Here is a 22,846-nt window from a genome sequence, read left to right on the forward strand (position 1 = left end):
CTATTTCATGCTGGGTGGGCCAAGTGGGTGCGTGCGCGCGCGCTTGTGTGTGTGTGTGGTCACTTCTTGCACACACCCGCGCGCACACACACACACACACACACACACACACACACACACACACACACACACACTCCGGGCTGATGTCTGTATCTCCGCAGGGAATGTAAACAGACAGTTTGCTTATCAACATCTCCAAGGTTAGTCTTGGCCTGCGGCAGGAAGACAGTTATCAGACAGGGAGGCGAGGATCCGCTTACTACAAACATTGCTTAGGATGCACTGTAGACGGAAGGTGTCTTAAGTGGGAGTACTATTGCTGTGTTGTCACATGTAGTAGTTACAAGCGGAAAGGGAGGGTGGGAAAAGTCATAATTGCGTAAAATGAGTTTGATGCAAATGCAACGCCGGCCCATTCACGAAAGAGGAAAGCACGGTGATGACGACATCATCTTTTGGGGCCCTTCAGCTCGAGGCCTTAGTCTAGGTGGGAGGAATTCTGACACCCACCCCCCCAAAAAAAAAAAAACTTAAGAAAGCCTACTAGAACACCTGGTTTTCTGAAGCTGAGCCATGATTGGTCGTTAACAGAGCCCAAGCTACGAGCAACCGTGATGCTATTGTGTTTTATCAATAAAGCGTAAAACTGTTTCATCTTGCCCCCCTCATGATTTTCAGTTTTAAATCATAATCCACATATGCAGTATTCATCACAATGCGTGTTTAAAATTGTCGGGCTGCATAGAACATATACTTGCAAAAAATAAAAAATAAAAAAAAACTAAAATTGCATTGGCTTCCCCTTTAAGAAAATGTCTATATTTTAATATATTAAATCTCCTTTCAAAAAAAAAAAAAAGGGCCGATACAATTTTTTTCAAAACCCTTATTAATTTATTTTGGAAAAATTTACTTATCAAAAAATGCAATCATTTTATTTAGTAATATTTTCGGCTGTAATAGGCATGCACAAATATTTCTGTAATAATCCTGAAGTACGAATGTGTCACCATTTTGGCCAGTTAGAGAAAGAATAAAGAAAAATTGGAAAATTTTCTGGGAAAGTTTGAACAAAAGCAATGTTGTTGCTTTCCAGCCGACTTCGGGGACTTCACTCAGTTCATGTCTCAGGACTTCCTTCGGGAGTATGTCCTTTTTCCAGTGGTGAGTAGCCTTAAAACTTTTTTTGTGCCCTTGTGTGCCCTTCCCATCATCATTTTCAACTCTCTTCAAACGTCTAGAACTGGCCTAATGGAGACGAGGTGCTGGAGGAGTGGACGCAGAAGGTTGCAGAAGAGCACAAGAGCCACTGGTACAAGCATTTTCATTCAGTTTCTCAACACAACTTTATTTATAGAGCATTTAAAAACAACCGCAGCTGCATACAAAGTGCTGTACATAGACTGCATACCAGACAAAAACAAAGACAGCTAAAACAATGAATGAAAAACATAAAAAGAGTAAACTCAGTAAAACACCAAAACAACACAGTTGCATGCTGAGTCAAAAGTCAAAGAATAAAAATATTTTTTAAGCTGAGTTTTAAAGATGGACTGAAAGGCTCAATTTTCTGGTCGAATTTAAAATCAGTATCCAATTTAAAATCCAAATTTGAGACTGGTGGCTTTAGAAAAGGACACCTTGGGCCCCCTCCAAGGCAACAGGGTGAGATGTACAAGGGTCACTGGAACTTGTTGAGGACAAAGTGTCTTTTTTGCTTATCGGGACAGATCTGCCAGTCATCCCCATAGCAGTGAAAGAAACGAGCATGCTTTCTTCAGATGGAACCCAGGGGCAGCAATGACGAAAACAGCAGGGGCCCCAAAATTGAACCCTGTGGGACGCCATATGACATTTGGGTATATGGAGACTGAGAGCAACCAAGGCTAACAGAAATGGACCTGCCTGCCAAATAGGATCGAAACCACTTCAGAGTGTTTCCACTAATGCCCACTTTGTGCTGCAAACGAAACAAAATACTGTGCTCACGACTTAGAACGTAGTACTAAAAATACTTAAATACAGTTTATCTCAAAATGTATGTGTTTTTTTTAAGTGAATTCAAAGATTTATTTCTCAATATATTATACATGTTTGAAAATCACTGCTGAAAATGTGCAAAGACTGAGAACTCTGTTGGACTCAATTGTGGAGGGAAAGCGTTAAATTGTTTTTCATCATTTCAGTTGAGAACTTTACGATTTTTTGTGTCTTGTGTTACGCTTGCAGTCGAATGCAGGCAGCCGAAGCGGAGCTGTTGTACATCAAGGAGATCGAGAAACTGGACGGCTTCGGCCAGGAGAGTTTCGCCGCTAAGGTGTACAGTCTAACCCCCCAAAAATGTCCTGCACTTGAAAAGCGTTCTCTTCTGACATTTCACATTTACGTGCAGGACAACTACACCAACGACATTTTCATCGGCATGTCTTTCATCGGTGTGTTTGTCAAGCACAGAAACGGCAGATCTATCATGCTGCACAGGTGAGTTTTTACATCCTGGACCCGTTGCGACATCATCACATTGGAGTGGTGTGTGGGGGCAGGGAAAAAAAAATTGTGTGTGTGCAACAGGTGGAAGGATATCGGCACCATCGCGCACAACAAGTCGGCCATCACAGTGGAGATAACAAGTCGCGATGACACGATCATCTTTCACCTGGTGAGTGTTGTGTCTGACCAAGGGTGTGTCCGTGAAAGCATGCACACTTGATTAGGTACACCTGTGTAAGGCATCAACAATCTCAGATTTGCAAAGATGACAATTTTAGTTGAAGACTGATTTTTAGATCGTTTGTTAGCATAGATGTGCTGTGATGTATCTTGCTTGAGGTTTTCAAGACCGATTATACTGTATGTTAAATTGAGCTCGGCAGGTTGAATTATAAAAATAGTTAGAGTAGGAAAAGAAATAAAGTAATTTGCAGATGGTGTTCTCAAATGAAATCGAATTTGGATATATTAATGGAAATAGAATGCAAACCATTTTAACATTTTTTCTCAAGGGTTGAATTTCGCATTTCCTTGTTTTGTCATATTTGATATATGTCATTTAATCTACGTTTAATTTTTTTTACATCTGCTTTTGTAAAAAAAAATACTTGTAAGTAGTGGGATTACTATTAAATATGAATTACAAAATGATTGTAATTATTATCATTCAAAATTTATTAAATGTCAGTACGGCCTAAATTAGCACACTCAAATTTCAGATTTAAAATGTAACTGCCTTAATGTGATGAACGAGTCAAAATAAAATTAAAACACATGAAGACATAAGCTGATATGTAACAGCTAAAAATATATATGCATTTTTATTTTCAGGTAAGGTAACCAAAATCTCATAAATCATCGATGCGTATTGTTAAATTAATACCTCTTTCCGAACAACGTTTACAAAGTTAATTTCTGAACTAAAAAAAAATTATTTTCCATAAAAATTGGTAGAATAAATTCGAATACAAATGCAGTCTTCATCGCTACATTTGCACTTTCCAGTACGCACGCAGGTCGACATTATTTTGAACTGAATTTCACAAAATAAATAATAGTGTAAAAAATGTCAATTAATTATGTGACCACTGAAGTTAGTTTAGTTAGTTAATTTTTTTTTAAATAAGGTAACCGATGTATTAGACAAGCGTGTTAGAAACCATTTTTGCTAAGCATTATAACCCAAATCAAGGCATACTTTTCCATAGAGCACTTGTATTGTATCGTATTAGATAACGTGTTGGTGTACCTAATGTTGCGGCCCGTGAGAGCACCCAAGGACAACATTCCGCCATGAAAGTGTCAAATACCGCATGAATGTTTTGTCTTTTGGGGCACAGGAGGATATGGAAATGGCCAAGTACATCGCTCGTCTGTTCACGGCCAGACACAAGTTCTACAAACAGAACAAGATTTGCGCAGAGTAAGTCTCGAGGATGTCTGAAGGCCAAAACACGCGCAAAGCCGTTTGCTGCCCCGTCCTTCATCTTCATCGTCACTTATGTCTCTTTAGGCCCACTCATTCCCCTGCGCCAATCAGGAGAAGGCCCACCTGGACGCACCGCCTTTCTCTGGTACTCTCAGCCTATCAGAAGTCAAGAGTCTAGCTCCCTTTATTTATTTATTTTTGGCCGTTGCTTCGTGTGATTCCCGGCGTGAATGAAGCCAGTGATTTGCGCGTCTCCTTTGCCGCCGGCTCTCGACAATGGCGGCGCTAAATACGGCACAATGGCTCCTTCCCTGGCTCGAATAGAATGCTCTCAAATGTCTGTGTGCAGAATCACAAGCACTGCTTGTTTTCGACGCTGGCCACAAATAGGTTGTAAATGTTGCATTGAACCAATTCCAACTTGGATAAATAAGTCTTAAAAAAAAAATAGATCCGGTGTGGCTAATTTAACAATGTGTGTATAATGGCGGAGAACTGAATAGTCATCCGACTGAGGGCTACTATTTCTTAATATGTCTTAATCAAGACGGACCATGAATGGAATCTTTAAATTTAAATATAGATTGAAAAAAAAATATTGGAACTTGTTCACCGACAGCCGTTTTCGAGCATTTTGACTGTGACTCACGGGTGAGTTATTGTGTTTCATGACAAAGTAAGCATCAAACCTACCAAAAGAGAGAGAAGAGTCTCTTCTTTCACCAAAAAAAATAAAAATAAAAATAATGATTCTACCCAGGAGATTATGGTTTGGTTTCACCCAAAGCACAGGTTAACTCATTCAGTACCAGCCAATTCCAGACCAAGTCTGAAAAGACATTTAAAAAAACGTCTTTGGGAGTGAATGAGTTAATGATCAATAAGATGAGAAAACATTTTATTAATGAAAAAAAAAATGTTCGAAAACACCTAATTTTTTTGCTTGTTGGACACTTAAATCAATTACGGAGAAAGGGTTTTTGATGTCACAATGATAATTTATTGACAGGTTTACAACGAAGAAATAGCGCTGTTAGTCTTCTGTCACACATCCGCCATTCTAACATGTGCTTTTTTTGCAGCCGCGGCCGCAGTCCTGTAACTTCCAGACAATGCATTCCCAGTATGGAGAACATTACCAAGACACAAAGAGCTCTCAAGGTACTCCACGCACGCACCCTCACCCACACCACTGTCTAAATATTATTCATAAAGGTTGCTTTTTATGTGACGCTGTCCTCCCATCCCTTCCGCCATCTAGATAGCATCTTCCACGACGACCCCTACTACAAGTCCGAGAGCAGCCTGGACCACTGCCAGGTGGACTTCCCCTTCCGCAACGGCACCCTGCCCAACGGAAGCATGTACAGCAGCCCCAGCCTGAGCTCCCTCAACCACTCGCAAACCTTTGTGCCGCCCTCGCCGATGTCCTCCAACCTCAGCATCCCGGGCAGCGAGCTGATGCGCCCGGATTACATCCCCAGCCACCGGCACAGCGCCATCATCGCGCCGTCCTACCGGCCTACGCCTGAGTACGACGCCGTGATGCGGCAGAAGCGGCGCATGCTGCACGCTCATCACGACCTCCACAGCCAGTCGCTGCGCAGTTTGAACATTAGTAACGCCTGCGCCTATCGCCAACCGGAGGCTCTGGTTTATAGCCAGCCTGAAATGAGGGAGAGGGGCCCTTATCATGGCCTGGGACCCAGTCCTGGACCCTACACGCAGGTGAGCAAAACATCTACTATTTCATGCGAAGGCACTGATCATGCTAATTATTCTTCACAATGATGAGGAAACACATTGTCTGCTTTGTAGATCAGCTACAGCAAGCCAGTGTCTCATGGCCCACTTCAGGGAGGACCAGCTAGTAGTCAGGGCGCTTGTCATTCGCCTTGCATCAACGGAGGCGGAGGAAGCGGCGGAGGCGGCGGCGTGGGAAGCTCAATCTCTCACACGGTTAGCACACCCGAGCTGGCTAATACAAAACAACAAGGGAGCAACGCCGGCAGCTACGCCGCGACGGCTCACATCATGAGGAATCACATATCGCGACCTCCGCCGCCGTATCCCTCCACGGCATTCCGGCCCGCCACAAGCACGCCGGACCTGGCGAGCCACCGCCTGCGCTGCATCGGGGGCAGCAGCCCGGAGCTGGTGACCCGCATGGTGCAGCTGTCCGTCAAGACCTTCCAACCGGACAGCTCGGCGGTGGTGCACCAATCCCTGCAGGAGGTCAGCGAGCCGCTCACCACCACCGTGGCCAAGCACCGCTCCGCCCTGGGTAAGAGGCACAGCATGGAGGTGATCAGCAGCATGAGAGGCGGCGGGATGGAGGGCATGGTGATGAAGGGCATGAACGCTCCTCTTCATCGAAGGAATACGCTGCGGGAGCACGTGATGCCCCCTCAGCCGGTGGCCCAAGCGCCCCAGCGTCATTCCCCGCCACCCCCTCCCTCGCAATCCAAAGACTTGCCCATCCCGATGCCCTCACAGAAGGAACCCCCAGCGGCACCCCCTGTGGCTTACCAGCATCAAAAGACTCTCTCCAACGCCACCATGCTCATCCACAGCAGCGAGAGCGAGGAGGAGGAGGATGAAGATGAGGAGGAAGAGGAGGAAGAGAGGCCAGAGCTGGACGTCCAAATCCCGGGTCTCAATGAGGACATTAGCATCAGCGCCCAGTTGCAGGCCGCCTTGGCCAAGCTGCCCAACAAGCCCCCTCCGGAGTACCCGGGCCCTCCCAGACCCTCCAGCAACATTTCCATTCACAACCATACGCACCACCACAACCACAATTCACCGCCACACGGCACCCAGGTGCCAACGGATACCATCCAACCCCAAGGATGGAACCCCGCGGACGGTGAACCCGGGAGCGGGGGTAGCGGGACTCTGACACGAGGGGATCAGGGCGGCATCAACGGCAACGTTTTGGGGCCATCTATTTCGGAACCGGACCTGACCAGTGTGAAGGAGAGGGTGAGGAAGGAGCCGGTTAAGGAGAGGCCCGTGTCAGAGATGTTCTCCTTGGAGGACAGCATCGTGGAGAGGGAGATAGCGCAAAGGGTAAGACCTTACCAGCTTATTACAGGTGCAGCTCAGTCATTTCAGCAGTTTTGTTGGGGTAAAAAGTTGTAATCTTACACATTCTTTGAGGCACGATAACACAGTCGTATGTCCATCCATCCATTTTCTGATCATCTTATCCTCACAAGGGTCCGGGGTGTGCCTCAGCCTATCCCAGCTGTCTTCAGGAAGTAGGCGGGGGGGGGCACCCTGAACCGGTTGCCAGCCAATCGCAGGGCACACATAGACGAACAACCATCCGCGCTCACACTCACACCGATGGACAATTTAGAGTGTTGCATTAACCTGCCATGCATGTTTTTGAAATGTGGGAGGAAACCGGAGTACCCGGAGAAAAACCCACGCAGGGACGGGGAGAACATGCAAACTACACACAGGAAGGCCGTAGCCGGAATCGAACCCTGCACCTCGGTTCTGTGAGGCCGACGTGCTAACCACTCTTCCACCAGGCCGCCGTCGGTTAATCCCCCACCCCCCAAAATGCTGTTTATTAAGTAGTACCCCAGCTCCTGATTAGCAATAATCTGCCGTTCAGCACCAAAGAGGGAAGCACTAGACTTTGAGCCCGCCAGGCTCGCTAAAACCTCCTCAATTCCCCCAGATTATGCTTGGTGAGGTGCGGCGGGGGGTTGGGGGGTCGTCTGTCTTTTCATCTTCAAGGTCTCATTCGTTTTGTTGTGCTGAATCCAGTCGTACTGCCCACCAAGTCAAATGAACATGCAAAGCCGGAGGTCACCTTGGATGCTTGTTATTTGAGTGTCCCGAAATTGAGATGAGGCAAGATTGGAGCCCTCCTGTAGGGTTTAATAGCGTCAGAGATTAGCAAAGGTAATCCTGTTTCGCAGAAGGCAGGAGGGACCCGACTGGGCAATGTGTGTCAGAGGCAAAGACGTTAGGAAGCGAGTTAACGTTATGTTTCCTGTACGCGCAAGCATGACGGTAGGCTTCTCCTCTTTCTTGAAGACGTTGGAGAGACAGAAGATGTCCGTGGACTCAATGAAGCGGCCGCTGATGATGGCCGCCCTCAACGGCCTCTACGTGGCCCGCATGCCCGTTCCTGAGTGTCCGACGGACGACGGCGCCAAGACTGCCACCGACGAGCGGGTAAGACCACCTCAGCTCTTGTTTCTTCATTTGGAGTCTTTCAAATTTTAGTGTTCATGAAAGTAATTTTATGGCACTGGAACGCAACAATTATCATAAACATATTGAAGTTTTACTCAGACAGTATAAATGAAAAACAAGCAGAATTTATTTCCACAAAGGCTCATTTGCGTGATACCATTTTGAATTGAATAGATTGTGCAGATGTGCCAAAATTTTGAAAACGTGGAGAAAAAAAAAGCCCAACCAAATCTACTCAACTGTATTTTGTTAACTGAGGCGATTTTTGTAATGTGCTTATTTGAAATGCAATATGGAAGTAATTCATAAGTAAATTATAAATGCAGATTTAAAATGACTTAAAGTCAGTACATTTTATTTTATAGTGGTTTTTAAATTTATTTATTACATTTAAATCTGCAAAAACTTGAATCGAAAATAAACTCAGTTTTTAACATGCATTGCAAATTATATCTAAAATCAATTACCAAAAATAACATGAAGTCATTGTATTTTTTCCCCCTCATTTTTAAATACCATTTTAAAAAAATCAAAATACACATGAAGCTTTAATATCAAATGAAGTAATTTATTCTTATTTTATAAAAATATCCAAATGAAAAACAAGCATCTAAGTGACACGAACAAAACTAGCCTGCTTCCCGGAGATGCGCTCCAGATAAATGGATGAATAAAAATCACAATTGTTTTTCATAAAACTTCCATTTCAAGTGCAATCTTAGTAACCAAACGTTTCAAAGAAAGCAATAATTGTCTGTCTTGTATTTAACTCACAAATCTAACTGTGTGATTGAATATAAATTTAACCCTGCCATACAAATGCAGTGTATATAATACAGTACATAAATACTGTGTGTCCTATAAATGTCTGAATTGAGTATACAAAAGTAATATCATTAAACTGAATGGCGTTGGCGTGCGGGCCATTGACAGGAGGCCTTTGTCCGCACCGTTGCTAAGCTCAGAGGGACAAGCCCTAAGTAGGCAGCGGAACGCGTGGCACGCCGGCGCTTTATCGCCTGCGGGGTCTCGCCGGTATGCTAAGAATGCGAGCTGGCCTCAGTGATGGACATCGGCAGAAAAAAATAAATAAAAAAGAGGAACAAGTCCCAAATACACGTGTGCATTACAGTGAAGCCACTGTTGAATGTGTTGCTGTTCAGTGTGGGCAAAGTAGCAGCAGTAAGTTTAGTTCAGGTTAGCTTGAAGCGGTTAGCATGAAGCTAGTTCACAGTCCATGTTATTAACTGGTCTTTCTCTTGACCCGGCCAGTGTAAAACGTTGGAGCTGAAGCTGGAGGAGGAGCGCGTCTTCACCGAGTACGAGCAGGTGCCCAAAAAGAGGGCGGACGGCCCGCTCACCACGGCCACGCTCCCCGAGAACGCCGAGCGCAACCGCTTCCGCGACGTGGTTCCGTACGAGGAGAACCGAGTGGAGTTGGTGCCCAACAAGGAAAACAACACGGGCTACATCAACGCCTCCCATATCAAGGTGGGTGATTACGGTTAGGTGCCAGGCGGGACACAAGTCGGCTTTTCGCCGATTAATTCGTCTTTCGCAGGTGTTCATTCTACTTCTTAGGAAGTGCTTTTGGGCATTGTTTTATTTTGAAGATGAAAAATAACATTTATAAAATCTGTTGAACTACAGTTAGTTTTTAATTGCGATTAAAAAGTACAAATAGCTGTCCTCGAAGAAAAAAAACTTCATTTTAAATGTTTTTAAATTGTGAAAGTTAGTGAATAAAACATTTGATATATTATACTTATTGAAATAAATTAATTACATTAATGAAAATAAATCCGGACTTTTTTTTAAATCAGAAAAATCGTTTTGATAAAAATAAATACAAAATAAAAATTTGATTTATTAAAAAATATATCAAAATTAAATATTAGTGTAATCTTCATGTTAGCCAAAAACTGAAATTTCTTCCCCCCAAAATCTTTATCAATTTAATAAAATGACGTGTACAAATTTACTTCTACCTAAATAAGTACCTACACAAATAAATAAAATGTCACGTTCATTCTAGTAAGACCTTGAGACATTTTCCTTTCTCACCCAAACACTCATAAATCAATCTATGTTGTATATGTTTGAATATACTGAAGAAAAATACATGAAGCCAGGTAATAATATCAATCCATAGATTTCACTCACTGGTGTTTGTGTCTGGGTGAGCTGGAGCCGATCTTTCTAAAATATCCTGAGCGGTTCATTTCTCGTTTGACATTCGACATAATTCCACTTTTCCACCATTTCGTGGCACTGTTCTCCGCAGCACAAGTAGTACCTGACATAAAAAAAGTGGAGCCGAGTCGGTACCAAGCCGTGCTCGTGTTGCTCTTTTCAAACATCTTCAATGACGCCCTCCAGTCTCTTGCTGTCGCTCTTCATTCATCACCTTCCGCGTCTCAAACGGGGACTTGTGTGACGACCACATCACACGGCGGACATGAAGGGCGAAGGCTTCACAACACGCTCGTGTTTCTCTCGCTTTGTCTTTCTTGTGGTGGCCTTTGAGCAAAGAAAAGATGAAAGGCGGCAAACCTTTTCAGCTCCAAAGCGCTCGCAGGAATTCGCCAGGAATGCGCTCGCAAATACTAAAACCCTCTTAAGTCCATCTGAGCCGCTCAGTCTTGCCCACCTCGCTTGACACATCGCGCGCGAGTTTGCGTTTGGTGTGATCGGCGCCGGTCACGACCCTGCGTAACCCTCTTACCGTGTTGTTTAAAGCAGCGAGCACGCATGAACAAAAAAGCCTTTCATTATAGTTTGGAATAATTTTTGCAGTCACGCGTTGGTTTTTACGGGTCCAAGTATGCTGTTACACAGGTTGAAAGTGGTGGGTTTTTTTTTGGGGATTGTTTTCCACATTTTTTTTTATTTAGTCCAGATCACAAAAGTGCAGGCTGGGTGCAGAATTTGGTGGCTCTTTCTGTGATGATTAGACCAGCAAAAGTCTCAAGAACCCACAACCAAAAACAGACAGCAATTCTGTCATTTGGGCTTGAAGCAGCCATTACGGTTTCTTTCTGTCCACTTTTTTTTTCATCTTCAGAAAAAGACAGTTTCACTTCGCAACAGGCTATGTATGTATGTATCATGAGTGGACCCACAATAAAAGCCTCAGGAACCCATGCTTGAAAACTAACAGCGACTCTGTTATTTTGATTTGAAGTAGCCATTTTAGTGTCTTTTTGTACATTTTTTTTCATCTTCAGAAAGACGGTTTCACTTTGCAACAGGATATGATGTATGTATCATCAGTAGACCCACAAAAAAGCCTCAGGACCTCATTCTTGAAAACTAACAGCAAATCTGTCATTTTGATTTGAAGTAGCCATTTTGGTGTCAATTTACCCATTTTTTTTCTTGGAGTCAGTTTCACGTGGGTACCCAAATTCTGGTAGGCATGTCTGTCATATGCAAACCTACAAACTATGTACTGTCAAGAACCCATGCCCAAAAAGACACAGGAAATCCGTTAAATTGATCGGCATGGCTGTCTATCATGAGTGGACCTGCAAAAAAAGTCTCAAGAAGCCATGCCTGAAAAGACACAAAGTCTAGCATGTTGCTTTGAAATCTCGATTTAGGATTATTTTGTCCATTTTTTTTTCTTCATCGAAAATTCAGCTCCCAAAGCCAGTTCAACTTCACTACATGAATTCTATTATGAATCTGTTATGAGGCATTTGCAAACAAAATAATTTAATACCATCGCAAAACAAAAGGGGAAAAAAAAACACGCACACAAACAAAATAATTTAAGACATTTAAAAGCAAAGTAAAGACAAAAAGGATGAGATTTTGGAAACATCTAGTGTAAAATGCTTCAAATGGTGAAAAAAAACAAACATTGTAGTTTTTTAACCTGAATTTTAAAGCCGTTACACTTGGGGCGGACTTCATTTCTGTTGGCAGCTGATTCAATTTCCTTGCAGCATCGCAGCTAAATGCTGATTTCTCATGTTTGCTTTGAACTCTTTTGAGTATTTTGTGGTGTTAAATTTGGGTGAAATTAATGCTTTTATTTTTTTTTGTGGGCAGGTGACCATCCGAGGGGAGGAGTGGCACTACATCAGCACCCAGGGCCCACTGGCCAACACCTGCGGCGATTTCTGGCAGATGGTGTGGGAACAGGGTGTCAATGTCATCGCCATGGTTACGGCCGAAGAGGTACATATACACACACACACACACACACACACTCACATGTGCGTGCGGTTATGTTTGACTGTCGCCCCTTTGCGCCTGATTCCAGGAGGGCGGGCGCTCCAAGAGTCACCGCTACTGGCCCAAGCTGGGGTCCAAGCACAACTCGGCCACACACGGCAAGTTCAAGGTGACCACCAAGTTCCGCACCGACTCGGGCTGCTACGCCACAACAGGTCTGAAGGTCAAACACCTGCTGTCGGGCCAGGAGAGAACCGTGTGGCACCTGCAGTACACCGACTGGCCTGAGCAAGGCTGCCCAGAATATGTCCAGGGCTTCCTCTGTGGGTGACCACATTCCATTTTGCTTTTTTTTTTTTTTTTGTTTTTTGTGAAATTCATCTCATTTTTTAAATTACTATTTGTTATCATATCTTCTCAGCCTACCTGGAGGAGATCCAGTCAGTGAGGAGGCACACCAACTCTATGCTGGACACCTCCAAGAGCCTAAACCCACCAGTGGTGGTGCACTGCAGTGCAGGAGTGGGTCGCACCGGCGTCGTTATTCTCACCGAGTTAATGATTAGCTGCCTGGAGCACAATGAGGTTGGTACTTTCATTAAAACAAAAAAATCCGAAACATATTTATATCAATATAAGAGAAATAGCAACATGTTTTTTTTTCCAGGCCAGGATCATTTTGACCTCCTCCCTAATTTATGTATAATATGTACACTAAAACCCAAATGTTCATTTCGAAGCCTGGCAAAAACGTTGTGTCATAAGTAATCATTTTTGGGTTATTTTGAAGCAATAAAACAAAGCCGATTGCAAATTGTGTATTTAAAACAACCCAAAAAGCTCCAGCATCGGCTATCGGGGAGGGTCTGTTTAGCTTCATGCTAACAATACGAAACACCATAAACAAGCTAATGGGTAGCATCTGTGTGGTATCCAACCACTGACCATCTTCCGCATTGGTATATTAACAGAAAAGTAAGTAAAATAAGTATTTACATTTTTTGGAAGCAGATGGTGGAAATATTTTAATTTAACGTGTGTGTCCTTACGTTTATTTGATGCTTATTATTGCAACTGATCGCAAACGCCGCTTGTTGTTGTTGTCGTCGTCATGTTTAGCCCGTGGAGATCCCCACCATGCTTTCGGGCTTAAGGCAGCAGAGGATGCTGATGGTCCAGACCATCTCGCAGTATAAGTTTGTCTACCAGGTCCTCATCCAGTTCCTCAAGAACTCTCGCCTCATCTGAAGTGTCGGCAGAATACACACCCTCACCCACCTTTTTACATTTGATTCATTTTTCATTTTCAAACTGCTAAAACGGTTTTATTTCCTCAAATAGTTGCCAGCCATCCCTCTAATGGACTCTGTGTACAATTAACATGCCACAAGATGGCGCCATATCACTGCTTACCTAATTCTAACTGAAACCTATCAATGCAAAGTGATATTATGCCTCCCCCATCTGGAGTTATGTAAATAACCCCTCCCCTCAGGTCACTATGTATCGATAAATGATAATGTTTGAACAGCAGTTGTGTGACCCAAAAAAAAAAAAAAAACCTTCAAATATTAACTTTCACATTGAAGCAAATGTTTTTCTTGTTCCTTTTATATTTATTTAAGTGTCTCAACATTGTGCTCACCCACATTACATTTCAATATGTCCACTCAATTTCTGAACAAATAGAGTGCATTCACAAAATATTCACAGCGCTTCCCTTTTTGCAACTTTTGTCTTGTTACACCCTTTGTCCATAGCGGAATAAATGAATTTTTCTCCCCCCTCAAAATTCCATACTACATACAATACTCAATAGCAAACAGGACCAATGTTATTTTGAAAATGTTTCAAATATATTCAAGTCCCTGTAAAGTGAAAAATAAATGTCTTGTAAATTTGACCCATTGGCTGCTCTTATGTATGCACTCACAGCCAACAACGAGGCGCTCTTAAGCGGCCACGCCCAGCCCGCATCCTTTGTCCTCATGCTGGCTGACAAATTGAGCTTAACAAAAACTATCCAAAGGGTAAATATGGAAAAAGGTGAAGCTCTGTGAATATTTTTCGTATGATAAATCATGAGCATCATAGCAGTTCCTCAAATTTTTCATTTGTTTTTTTTGGTGGGCTATGGGTGTAAACAATTCAACAATTTGTAAGAAACCTCCCAAAAGTACAAGGAGTCCATTGAACCCCCCCCCCCCACACACACACACACATTGTAAATAGCATAATATTGTGCCTTAAATGGAGAGCTCCACACTTATCCTAGTTGAAATCTCTGGAGTCAGTATTTATCCTTCAACATGTTTATAAAATAACATTTTTATTTGTACAGACACATGTATTGTGTGAAAATTTGTTAATCGTTCATGACTTGGTACTATCAAAAATACCGCAACCTGTTCAACTATGCATGCGTTTTTCTTAAATATATATTTGAATGTATATATAAACATAAATATATCAATTCTTGTCCGTATAAGCTTTCTGCTCTCTCAAGTATTTTATTGCACTCGTTTGTCACGCGGCATTCCACTGTTTGTTCCTATTTAATCCCCCTTTCGTCTTGGTGCGTGTACATATGTTTTGTATATGTGTTTTCACTGCTTTCTTCTCGTCCCCGTAAACGTGTACTTGCTTGTAATGCAATAAAGTCTTATTTTCTGTATTAGGGTGTCAACTAAGTATTTTATGTGTGGAGGGGACTCACTTGACTTGGCAACGTGTAGATAAACATAATTTTAAAACGCATTACAACTCGCCAAAAACACTTTTTCCTCATATAGGCCAATGTTAAAACTGGAGAATATTATTAAAAAGATATTTTGAAATCTGATGCCTCGAATTAAATTTTTAATTATTAGTTCGCAACTTGTCATTCTTCCGTGCACGCGCTCACGTGTCACGCACGCACACGTGCAAGCAATTTACTTCACTCGAAGCGAGCATAGCCACTCCATTTAAAATGGCTATGAAATGGCTTTTTTTTCCAATCAGATTTTCACAATGGGTCTGATTTAAGGCTGGTTGTGTGAAACTGGTGGAAAACCCAGCGTCATTTTACTTTTCTGCCAAAGGGGGGAACGTTGAGAGGTGAGAAAAACAAGCGCCTTCATTCTAGCAATACTGTGGGGAAACACTGCCATCTATTGGAAGGAAAGCACAATTGCGTTCTTTTCAGGTAAAATGCAAAGTGAATGAACAGGAGACAATTCAGCGTCGTGTCAAAGTCGTCGTTGTCACCTGACCGAGTCGATTCGTAAGTTTTTCAGCACTCTTTAAAAAAAAAATTTAACAATTTAAAAAAAAAACATCAGAATTTTTGTTTGACAACTTTCCAAAATGAACAAGCTATGCTACTGTGCTAGCAATGTAGCATCCGTGACTTTCGCTTGCATGCACGTTCTACCGACAGTGTGTCTCTCTCGCACGCTTTTGAGGGGCCGCAACGGCAATAAAGAAAAAATGCGCACATTCTATTAAACTGCTAACTGGGGTGGAGATTTGAGTTCGCTACTGCCACACATAACTTCTATCGTAAAGCAAAATAATCCGCCGTACAACGGCTCCGTATCTCTGAAAGCTCACACGCGACTCGTATCTCAAGGCGCCGCCGTACGAGTAAATGCAGTTACGAGCTTGGTCACGGGACAGATCCAACTATAAAGTCAAGGTAGCAATTTATTCCTTTTTCAAGTTAAGTTTCCTTGAGTTGTTTGAGCAGCTCTCGAACGTAGGGATGATCTTTTCCGTGGGTCACTTCCATGATGCTCATTGCCTGCCAAACACACGTTTCGACTTTGAACACTTTTACACTTTTACGCAAATGATAATTGCTCCAGTACAAAAAAAAAAAAAAAATCACTGCACCTTCTTGAGCGCGCTGATACCAGCCGAACGTTTGTCCAAGGCCAAGTAGAGTCGGGAGAGCTTCAGGTACAAAGACGAGACGTTCAGCGAGTAGGCCGGATACAGCTGGCTGCAACGTGCGTACGTACATACGGTACGTTATGACGTAGCATGTGCTTAACGGTCACATCACATCCCACATAAATTTTTGTAACATATTTGTAAACATTATATTTTGTATTACTGTGCTTGCAATTTGTTTGAGACGTTTATTTCTTTATCCTCGCTGGACAAAGTACAAATAAGACAAGACACCTGAAGGGTTGAAGTAGCTTCTCTCCATAGCGCACGGCACCGTGGAGGTCTCCCTGGTAGACGCACACACCCATCGCCTGGTAGTTGACGTGCAGCACGTAGACGTTGGCCGCGTCCAGCACGCCGCACATCTCCTCCAGGCTCTGCTCGCAAATCTCCAGAAGCTCGCTAGGGGGTGCCACAGAGTCAAGGAGACAAGGGATAGGTTTCACTGAATCTCCTAAAACGAACACTGGGCAAAAAAAAGGATATTTTTGAGACGTTTCAGTTCGCGGAAGTCCCTGGTGGTTTTGCGGGCGTAGTGCAACATGGCGGTTACCGCCTCAGCCTCCGCTGGCTTGACACGCTCGCGCACTTTCAGCTTCAGCTTGTCCTGCACACACACACACACACACACACACACACACACACACACACACACACACACACACACACACACACAGTAGAGATTACAAAACACAATTTGTATTGTAGTGCGCGCGACTGCATTTGCATTTAAGAGGCGGGGCCTGGTGTGGTGTGATGTCTGGGTGTGAGCTGTGGCCAAGAGCATGTCATGTTTGAGTGAGTTCATTGTGTTTCTGGTTTTGACTTCACTTTTTTTTCCCGTAGGTTGGTAAAAAAAGTGAAGTGCTCTCCTTTCCTACATGCCAGGGCATGACAAGAAACACAAGCCCCAATTGGCCTGTGTTTGTGTGTGCATAGGGTTGGTATTTTGTGTGTGTGTGTCTGTTTTTGATTATGAATGTGAATTTTGTTTTTGTAAAAAAAAAATTCCTGTGTGTCTGTGTGCTTTTTTCCCATGTGTGTGCCATGCATGTGTTCTCACTTTGGACTTGGTGTGACACTCCGCACAGTCACAACTGAAGTAGTAGGACTCCCTGAGCCTGCCATTGCGGTCGTCTGTCGGGTAGAGCAGGTCGATGTAACTGATCAACACCTACAAGTGGAAAGCACACAGTCATTCGAAGTTTGAGTTTTTTTCTTTTGGCATTCAGCTGGATTTTATTATTTTATTTGTATTATTGGTTGTATTGAATTAAAATTAAAATAGTCATTGACTAATAATTTTTTATGCTTTTTATTACTGTATTTTCTACATTTTTTTCGTATGATTAAAAATGAAAAAATTAAGCATTTTATTAATAATTCAATAGCTAAGGTCTATTTCTAAAAATATTTAAAAATTTAAAAAAGTTGTGTGTGTGCGCGTGTGTGTGTGCGTGTGTGTGTGTGTGTGTGTGTGTGTGTGTCTCACTTCATCTCCAGCCTTCATGTCCTTGACGGCCCGCACCTCAGCATTCGGGCCCTTGAACGTCACAATCACGCTCGGAACACAACTGTGGTTGATCAGCGCCACGCTGCACAACACATACAAGCACATGACAACACAGGCTACGCTTTGTTTTTGGTTTTTTACCATTTCATATTCTGCCACCCCGCCCGCAACAGAACCCCCCCCGCGCTCATTATTTTATGTTAACACATCCCATGTTGGTCCACTGATTCATTTTCAACAGTCACCTCATTCAGCATGTACGCTAACTCACTGAAGTAGCCTGCAAGCTAACAAACAAACAAACAAAGAAACAAACCCAGCATTTCACTTTTATTATCATTTGAAACATAGTCCGCTCCTGTTATCTTATGCCGCATTCGAGGAAAGTGGGAAGTCGGCCCAATTTCCGCTGAGAAAAAGCGCACTAGAATGCTCCTTTTGAACTGGAAGGTCCATGTTGTAAAAAAATAACCAAAAACAGTGGCTAATGGTATGCTAATTAGCTTAGCGTGAAGTACTTAGTTTGAGCGGTGACTAACTTTCGTCTTACTCTGGGTAGACTGCGGTGCCTATGTGGGACAGTTCTTCGTCCTCGATAGTGAAGCCATTACAGGATACCTGTGGGTAAAAAGAAAAAAAAAATTAATGCATAAAAGCATCATGGGCTCTGTTGTTTTTCTGTTAAATGTTTTTACCTGTGAGAACAGCGAGAGCAGTTCTTTGGAGTCAGGAAAGTCCATATGTTTGGAGAAAAAGCGATGTAGGCCGGCTGCGTCCGCCTGGATGTTGTCTCGTTTCTCGTTGTCCACGTCCTCCGCGTCTACGACAGGAAGAGCAACCATTGACCCATATCTCTCTGATGCCGTGTTACATCATCAGATTCACTTCAATTCAACGCAATTAAGGTTTCAAGACAGGGTTAAGGTTGTGAGTGGGATTTGAACCCATTTGTTTGGGTTTCAAGCTAATATAGAGCTATTGTGTTTTTTTTTTCATTTTTGGGGGGTGGGGGGTTTTGTTTGTTTTTTTGTTTTCAACCTGGGTTAGGGTTTCAAAATTTGGTTTGGGTTTCAAATTAGGGTTTCAAGATAAGACTTCAAATGTTTAAATTTGGATTACAAATGAGGTTTTGTTGAGTTTTTTTTTTCATAGCCAAGGGTATGAAAATGGATGTTTGAAGCAGACTTGTCTTGTATCGGGCAGCTTCAGACTCACGTGACTGCATGTCTGCAACGAGTAAGATCTTCTCGGACGCACTTCTTTCTTTCTGTGTTTTCTGCAGGGACGCACGCGACATCTTTTCAGCGCAAACACGACCGAGAGCTTGGAACCCGGTCGGGCTGGCTTCCTTCCTCACCTTCGTGGCCAGGATTCGGGCCACCAGGCGACTGCTTTCCGACGGGCACCATTTCTCCCCGAAGGCCACCATCGCCGAGCATTCCAGCTTGTGCACCGCCCAGTCGCCCTTCTGCGCTCGCAGCACCAAAACTCTAATTAGCAACGGTAATTCTTTTTTTTTTTTTTTTTTTTGAGTGGGGTGGGTGTCGTTAGCACTAAACTAATAGAAGAGAAAATTCTGTTTTTTAAAACACAATGTCATTCTCTTAGTTTTATGTTTAGTTTAACAGTAAACGTTTCTGGGGAGGAAAAATTGTTAATTCTCTGGCAAACTGCTATTTGTTGTGAATTAAGTTCACATCTCAGATTTTAATTTGCAAGTCAAAGCAAAAGACTGGTCAAACGCGGCTTGCAAAAAAAAAAAAAAAAAAACTCGGTTCAAACACGGCTTGTATCTCGAAATAGCCGTATGCACGGTCGCTTGTATCTCAAGGCAACACTTTAATTTGAAACCTAAAGCAAACATGCATAGTGACCACATGGTTTTTGTTCCTTACCTGACATGTGACATTGCAGTAGTAGGCTTTCTTGCATTTGCCACATCTCGCCAGGCTCTCCTTCCTAAAAATCATATCCATAAAATCGTCAAAATCAATTCTCCTCGACAGCGAAACTATAATTTACTACTTCTTACGGATTATAACAGATTTTAACCAAGTCGGAATTTTAACAACACTTTTAACACTGAACATTCGGCAAGCCTCCTCACTGCCCATCTTCAAAACCCGCCTCAAAACTCACTTGTATTCTTTGGCATTCGCCTCAGAATGACTTAAGATTTGTTCTTGGTTTTGCTGTTCGGTGCTTTCTACCGTCTTTATTACCGATTTGCTTTACTGTTTGTTGTATATGTTGAATTGCTCCATGTACAGCACTTTGTATGCAGCGATGGCTGTTTGAAAGTGCTCTATGAATACAGTTGAGTTGAGTTGACTTGAGTTTAATGTCCTGTAGCACCCTCTGCTGTCGACTGAAATTGACGTCAAAATGCCTCTGGGTTCGCATTGCGAATGTCACATGACCAAACCCAGAGAGCAGGCGAGCAGTGAGGTTTGGAATGTGAGCCCGAAGGCACTCGGACAACAATTATGGCAAAGTTGGCGCTGGATAAATTGTCTGTCGGCGGAGATGAATGTCGTGATCAGAATCCCGTGATTAGACTCATGAGCATCAAACATATTGAGAAGATATTTTGCGTTTGGATGGGGCAGTGGACAAGTGGTTAGCCCGTCGACCTCACAGTGCAGAGGTCATGGGTTCGATCCCGGCTCCGGCCTCCCTGTGTGGAGTTTGCATGTTCTCCCGGGGCCTGCGTGGGTTTTCTCCGGGTACTTCGGTTTCCTCCCACATTCCCAAAACATGCATGGCAGGCTGATTGAACATTCAGCGCAGATGGTTGTTCGTCTGTGTATGTCCTGAGATTGGCTGGCAACCGGTTCAGGGTGTCCCCCGCCTACTGCCGAAGACGGCTGGGATAGGCTCCAGCACAACCCGCGACCCTTGTGAGGATAAAGCAGTTCGGAAAATGGATGGATGGATTTTGCACTTGAGTTCGCTAACCTATTTGAATCGAATCGTATATCTGATGTGGACATTTTGACGTCCCATCCCCCACTTCCTCAATTACTCGGTGACGAGAAGTAGCAGTGGCAACTGATAGCAACAGCCGGCTTGAAAACATTCCGCAGTATTAATAGTGTTGACCTTATGGAGGGCCAGATGCCCGAAAGTGTAAAGTCGGCCAAAAAGAAATATGACAAATCCAAGACGCTGTAAGCTCCGCGAACGCCAGCTGCGATTCAATCCCAGTTAATGAATTGACACTTAGGAGGATACGCATCCCAAGTCTTCCTTTGCCGTCGGTATGAGCCGTCGGCACCCAAACGTGACAGCTGGGCCCGCGGGAATAGAAAATGAAATACGGCGGTGTGCACATTTTGATGCCATTAGCCTAAAGGGTGCTTTGCTAGCATGTGGCTAAATAAGATTAGCCAAATATTTGAAACAGCTGTCTTTGTGGTGCACTGACACTGACGATCGCGAATATTGTGGCGCCGTCTTTACAAAGATGGACTGCAGTGGCGTTGTTGCCTAAAAAAACTCAAATAATCGAAATAAATAAACCAAATGAAATGAAGGATTGAATTAGCAATGATTAAATGACATTAAGAAGTGACGAATGAATATACCCATTGAAAGTTGAGCAACAGTTTAAGAATAATTCGAAAGAAAATGTTCAGAAATACATTTAAATGAAGCAATTACATCAAGTTTAAAACAAAGAAAATTCAGATCATGTGCATACATTAAATACAAAAACAATCTAAAAAGCAAAACAAAATCACACAAATTAAATGGAAAATATTAAGTTATGCTAGTTTGATATATATTCAATAAATAAAAAAATATTGAAGTCAACAAACCCAATTAAAATCAGCTCAAATGACTCATTAAAAAAATATAAAAAACAAATATCGTAAATCAATGGGATTGTATCTAAAGTATTTTAAACCACCAGCACACCAATACAAAAAAAATCCGTTTGAATAATTAGTACATTGAAAAAAAATCGATTTCAACATCAATAAAATATAAAATTGGACTCATATGCTGTATGCATGGCGTAAGACAACTAAAATGAATAGCTTTTGCCATGAGGGCCCCAGAGGGTGGGTGGGGTGAGATTGAGAGGGAGAGAGAGAGAGAGAGATGGAGAGAGAGAGAGAGAGAGAGAGAGAGAGAGAGAGAGAGAGAGAGAGAGAGAGAGAGAGAGAGAGAGAGAGATCCATGTGTACCTGTTGAAGCAGAACTCGCAGTAGGCCCCCCTCTCTTGGGCCGAGAGGACATAGCTGTATGGCGGGCAGGAGAAGAGAAGCTCCCCGACGTGGAAAGCTCTGGTTACCCGTAGGCCTCGCCCCTTATCCGGGCTTTGAAACCTCTCTATGCCGTCGATGCCGACACCAGTCATCCTGACAAGTATTCCACTTCTTCCTCTTGGTCCTCCTGCTTCATGGAGGTGAGGAAGACCATCATAGCGGCCAAGTGGGCGGAACCAACGTTACTATTAAAAGATTTGGAGACCTCCTTCTGCTTGGGCCCCCGTCCGTACCCCCACACAAAATTTGTAACACTCACTTCATTTAAGGGGAAATGGCTGGAATGATATGTTTATAATAACTTTTTGGGTGAGTTGTGACATTATAAATAAGAATGCTTACGGTACAACCAATTGAACCGTCATCGTGTTTTGAAGCCACTTGATAGGGATCAAACGAGTGAAACAGCGCTCTCTGTGCCGAACGACTGTACTACACCCAATTAAATCAATGAAAATCAGATTAAATTATAGGATCTCCTATTAGGAGAATACTATTAGTAGAAATAGTACATACAGTATTGTCACTATTCCAACTGTTTATTCCTTATTGTGTACTAATTTTAAAAATTAAGGTCAAAATATAGGGAATTACAAAAAAAAAATAATAATAATTTTTTACAATTTAAATCTAATTTCCTTTCGAAAGCATGCCTCATGAAGTCCAGCGAGGACTTGCTATTGCGTTCAGATAGATCGATAAATAAACGGCTTCAATAATGGATGTGTATAGGCGACGAATGCCACCTGGTGGTGAATCAGTCAATTATAAATACACTGTTTAAATGATAAAATACGAATACGTGGT

General features: G+C 42.9%; 2 protein-coding genes across 3 annotated transcripts in view; one reads left to right on the forward strand and one right to left on the reverse strand.

Annotated features, from left to right (window-relative positions):
* Nucleotides 1-14,987, forward strand: part of LOC109518107 (protein tyrosine phosphatase non-receptor type 14) — a 35,274-nt gene extending 20,287 nt beyond the window's left edge. The window contains exons 5-20 of one of the 2 annotated variants that reach the window (XM_019873755.1): nucleotides 1,097-1,164; nucleotides 1,242-1,312; nucleotides 2,230-2,317; nucleotides 2,393-2,481; nucleotides 2,572-2,659; nucleotides 3,831-3,913; nucleotides 4,004-4,064; nucleotides 5,002-5,080; nucleotides 5,181-5,647; nucleotides 5,738-6,988; nucleotides 7,973-8,113; nucleotides 9,407-9,625; nucleotides 12,191-12,319; nucleotides 12,405-12,639; nucleotides 12,738-12,901; nucleotides 13,436-13,564. In XM_019873755.1, the coding sequence (XP_019729314.1) occupies nucleotides 1,097-1,164; nucleotides 1,242-1,312; nucleotides 2,230-2,317; nucleotides 2,393-2,481; nucleotides 2,572-2,659; nucleotides 3,831-3,913; nucleotides 4,004-4,064; nucleotides 5,002-5,080; nucleotides 5,181-5,647; nucleotides 5,738-6,988; nucleotides 7,973-8,113; nucleotides 9,407-9,625; nucleotides 12,191-12,319; nucleotides 12,405-12,639; nucleotides 12,738-12,901; nucleotides 13,436-13,564 (3,362 nt within the window). Of the gene's footprint in view, nucleotides 1-1,096; nucleotides 1,165-1,241; nucleotides 1,313-2,229; nucleotides 2,318-2,392; nucleotides 2,482-2,571; nucleotides 2,660-3,830; nucleotides 3,914-4,003; nucleotides 4,065-5,001; nucleotides 5,081-5,180; nucleotides 5,648-5,737; nucleotides 6,989-7,972; nucleotides 8,114-9,406; nucleotides 9,626-12,190; nucleotides 12,320-12,404; nucleotides 12,640-12,737; nucleotides 12,902-13,435 lie in introns of both variants that reach the window. The other variant, XM_019873756.1, reaches the window with a different exon arrangement.
* Nucleotides 14,988-15,181: 194 nt separating this feature from the next.
* Nucleotides 15,182-22,289, reverse strand: LOC109518109 (N-lysine methyltransferase SMYD2-B-like). The gene is made up of 12 exons (XM_019873758.1): nucleotides 21,959-22,289; nucleotides 19,661-19,724; nucleotides 19,123-19,233; nucleotides 18,981-19,041; nucleotides 18,461-18,585; nucleotides 18,316-18,383; nucleotides 17,745-17,847; nucleotides 17,316-17,426; nucleotides 16,739-16,859; nucleotides 16,487-16,661; nucleotides 16,193-16,301; nucleotides 15,182-16,100 (listed from the first exon to the last, which is right to left on the reverse strand). The coding sequence occupies exons 1-12, from the start codon at nucleotides 22,129-22,131 to the stop codon at nucleotides 16,020-16,022; spliced, it is 1,302 nt and encodes a 433-aa protein (XP_019729317.1). The 5' UTR covers nucleotides 22,132-22,289; the 3' UTR covers nucleotides 15,182-16,019.
* Nucleotides 22,290-22,846: the final 557 nt, after the last annotated feature.

Source organism: Hippocampus comes, unplaced genomic scaffold, assembly GCF_001891065.2.
Source record: "Hippocampus comes isolate QL1 unplaced genomic scaffold, H_comes_QL1_v1.1 scaffold126, whole genome shotgun sequence".
NCBI lineage: Eukaryota > Metazoa > Chordata > Actinopteri > Syngnathiformes > Syngnathidae > Hippocampus > Hippocampus comes.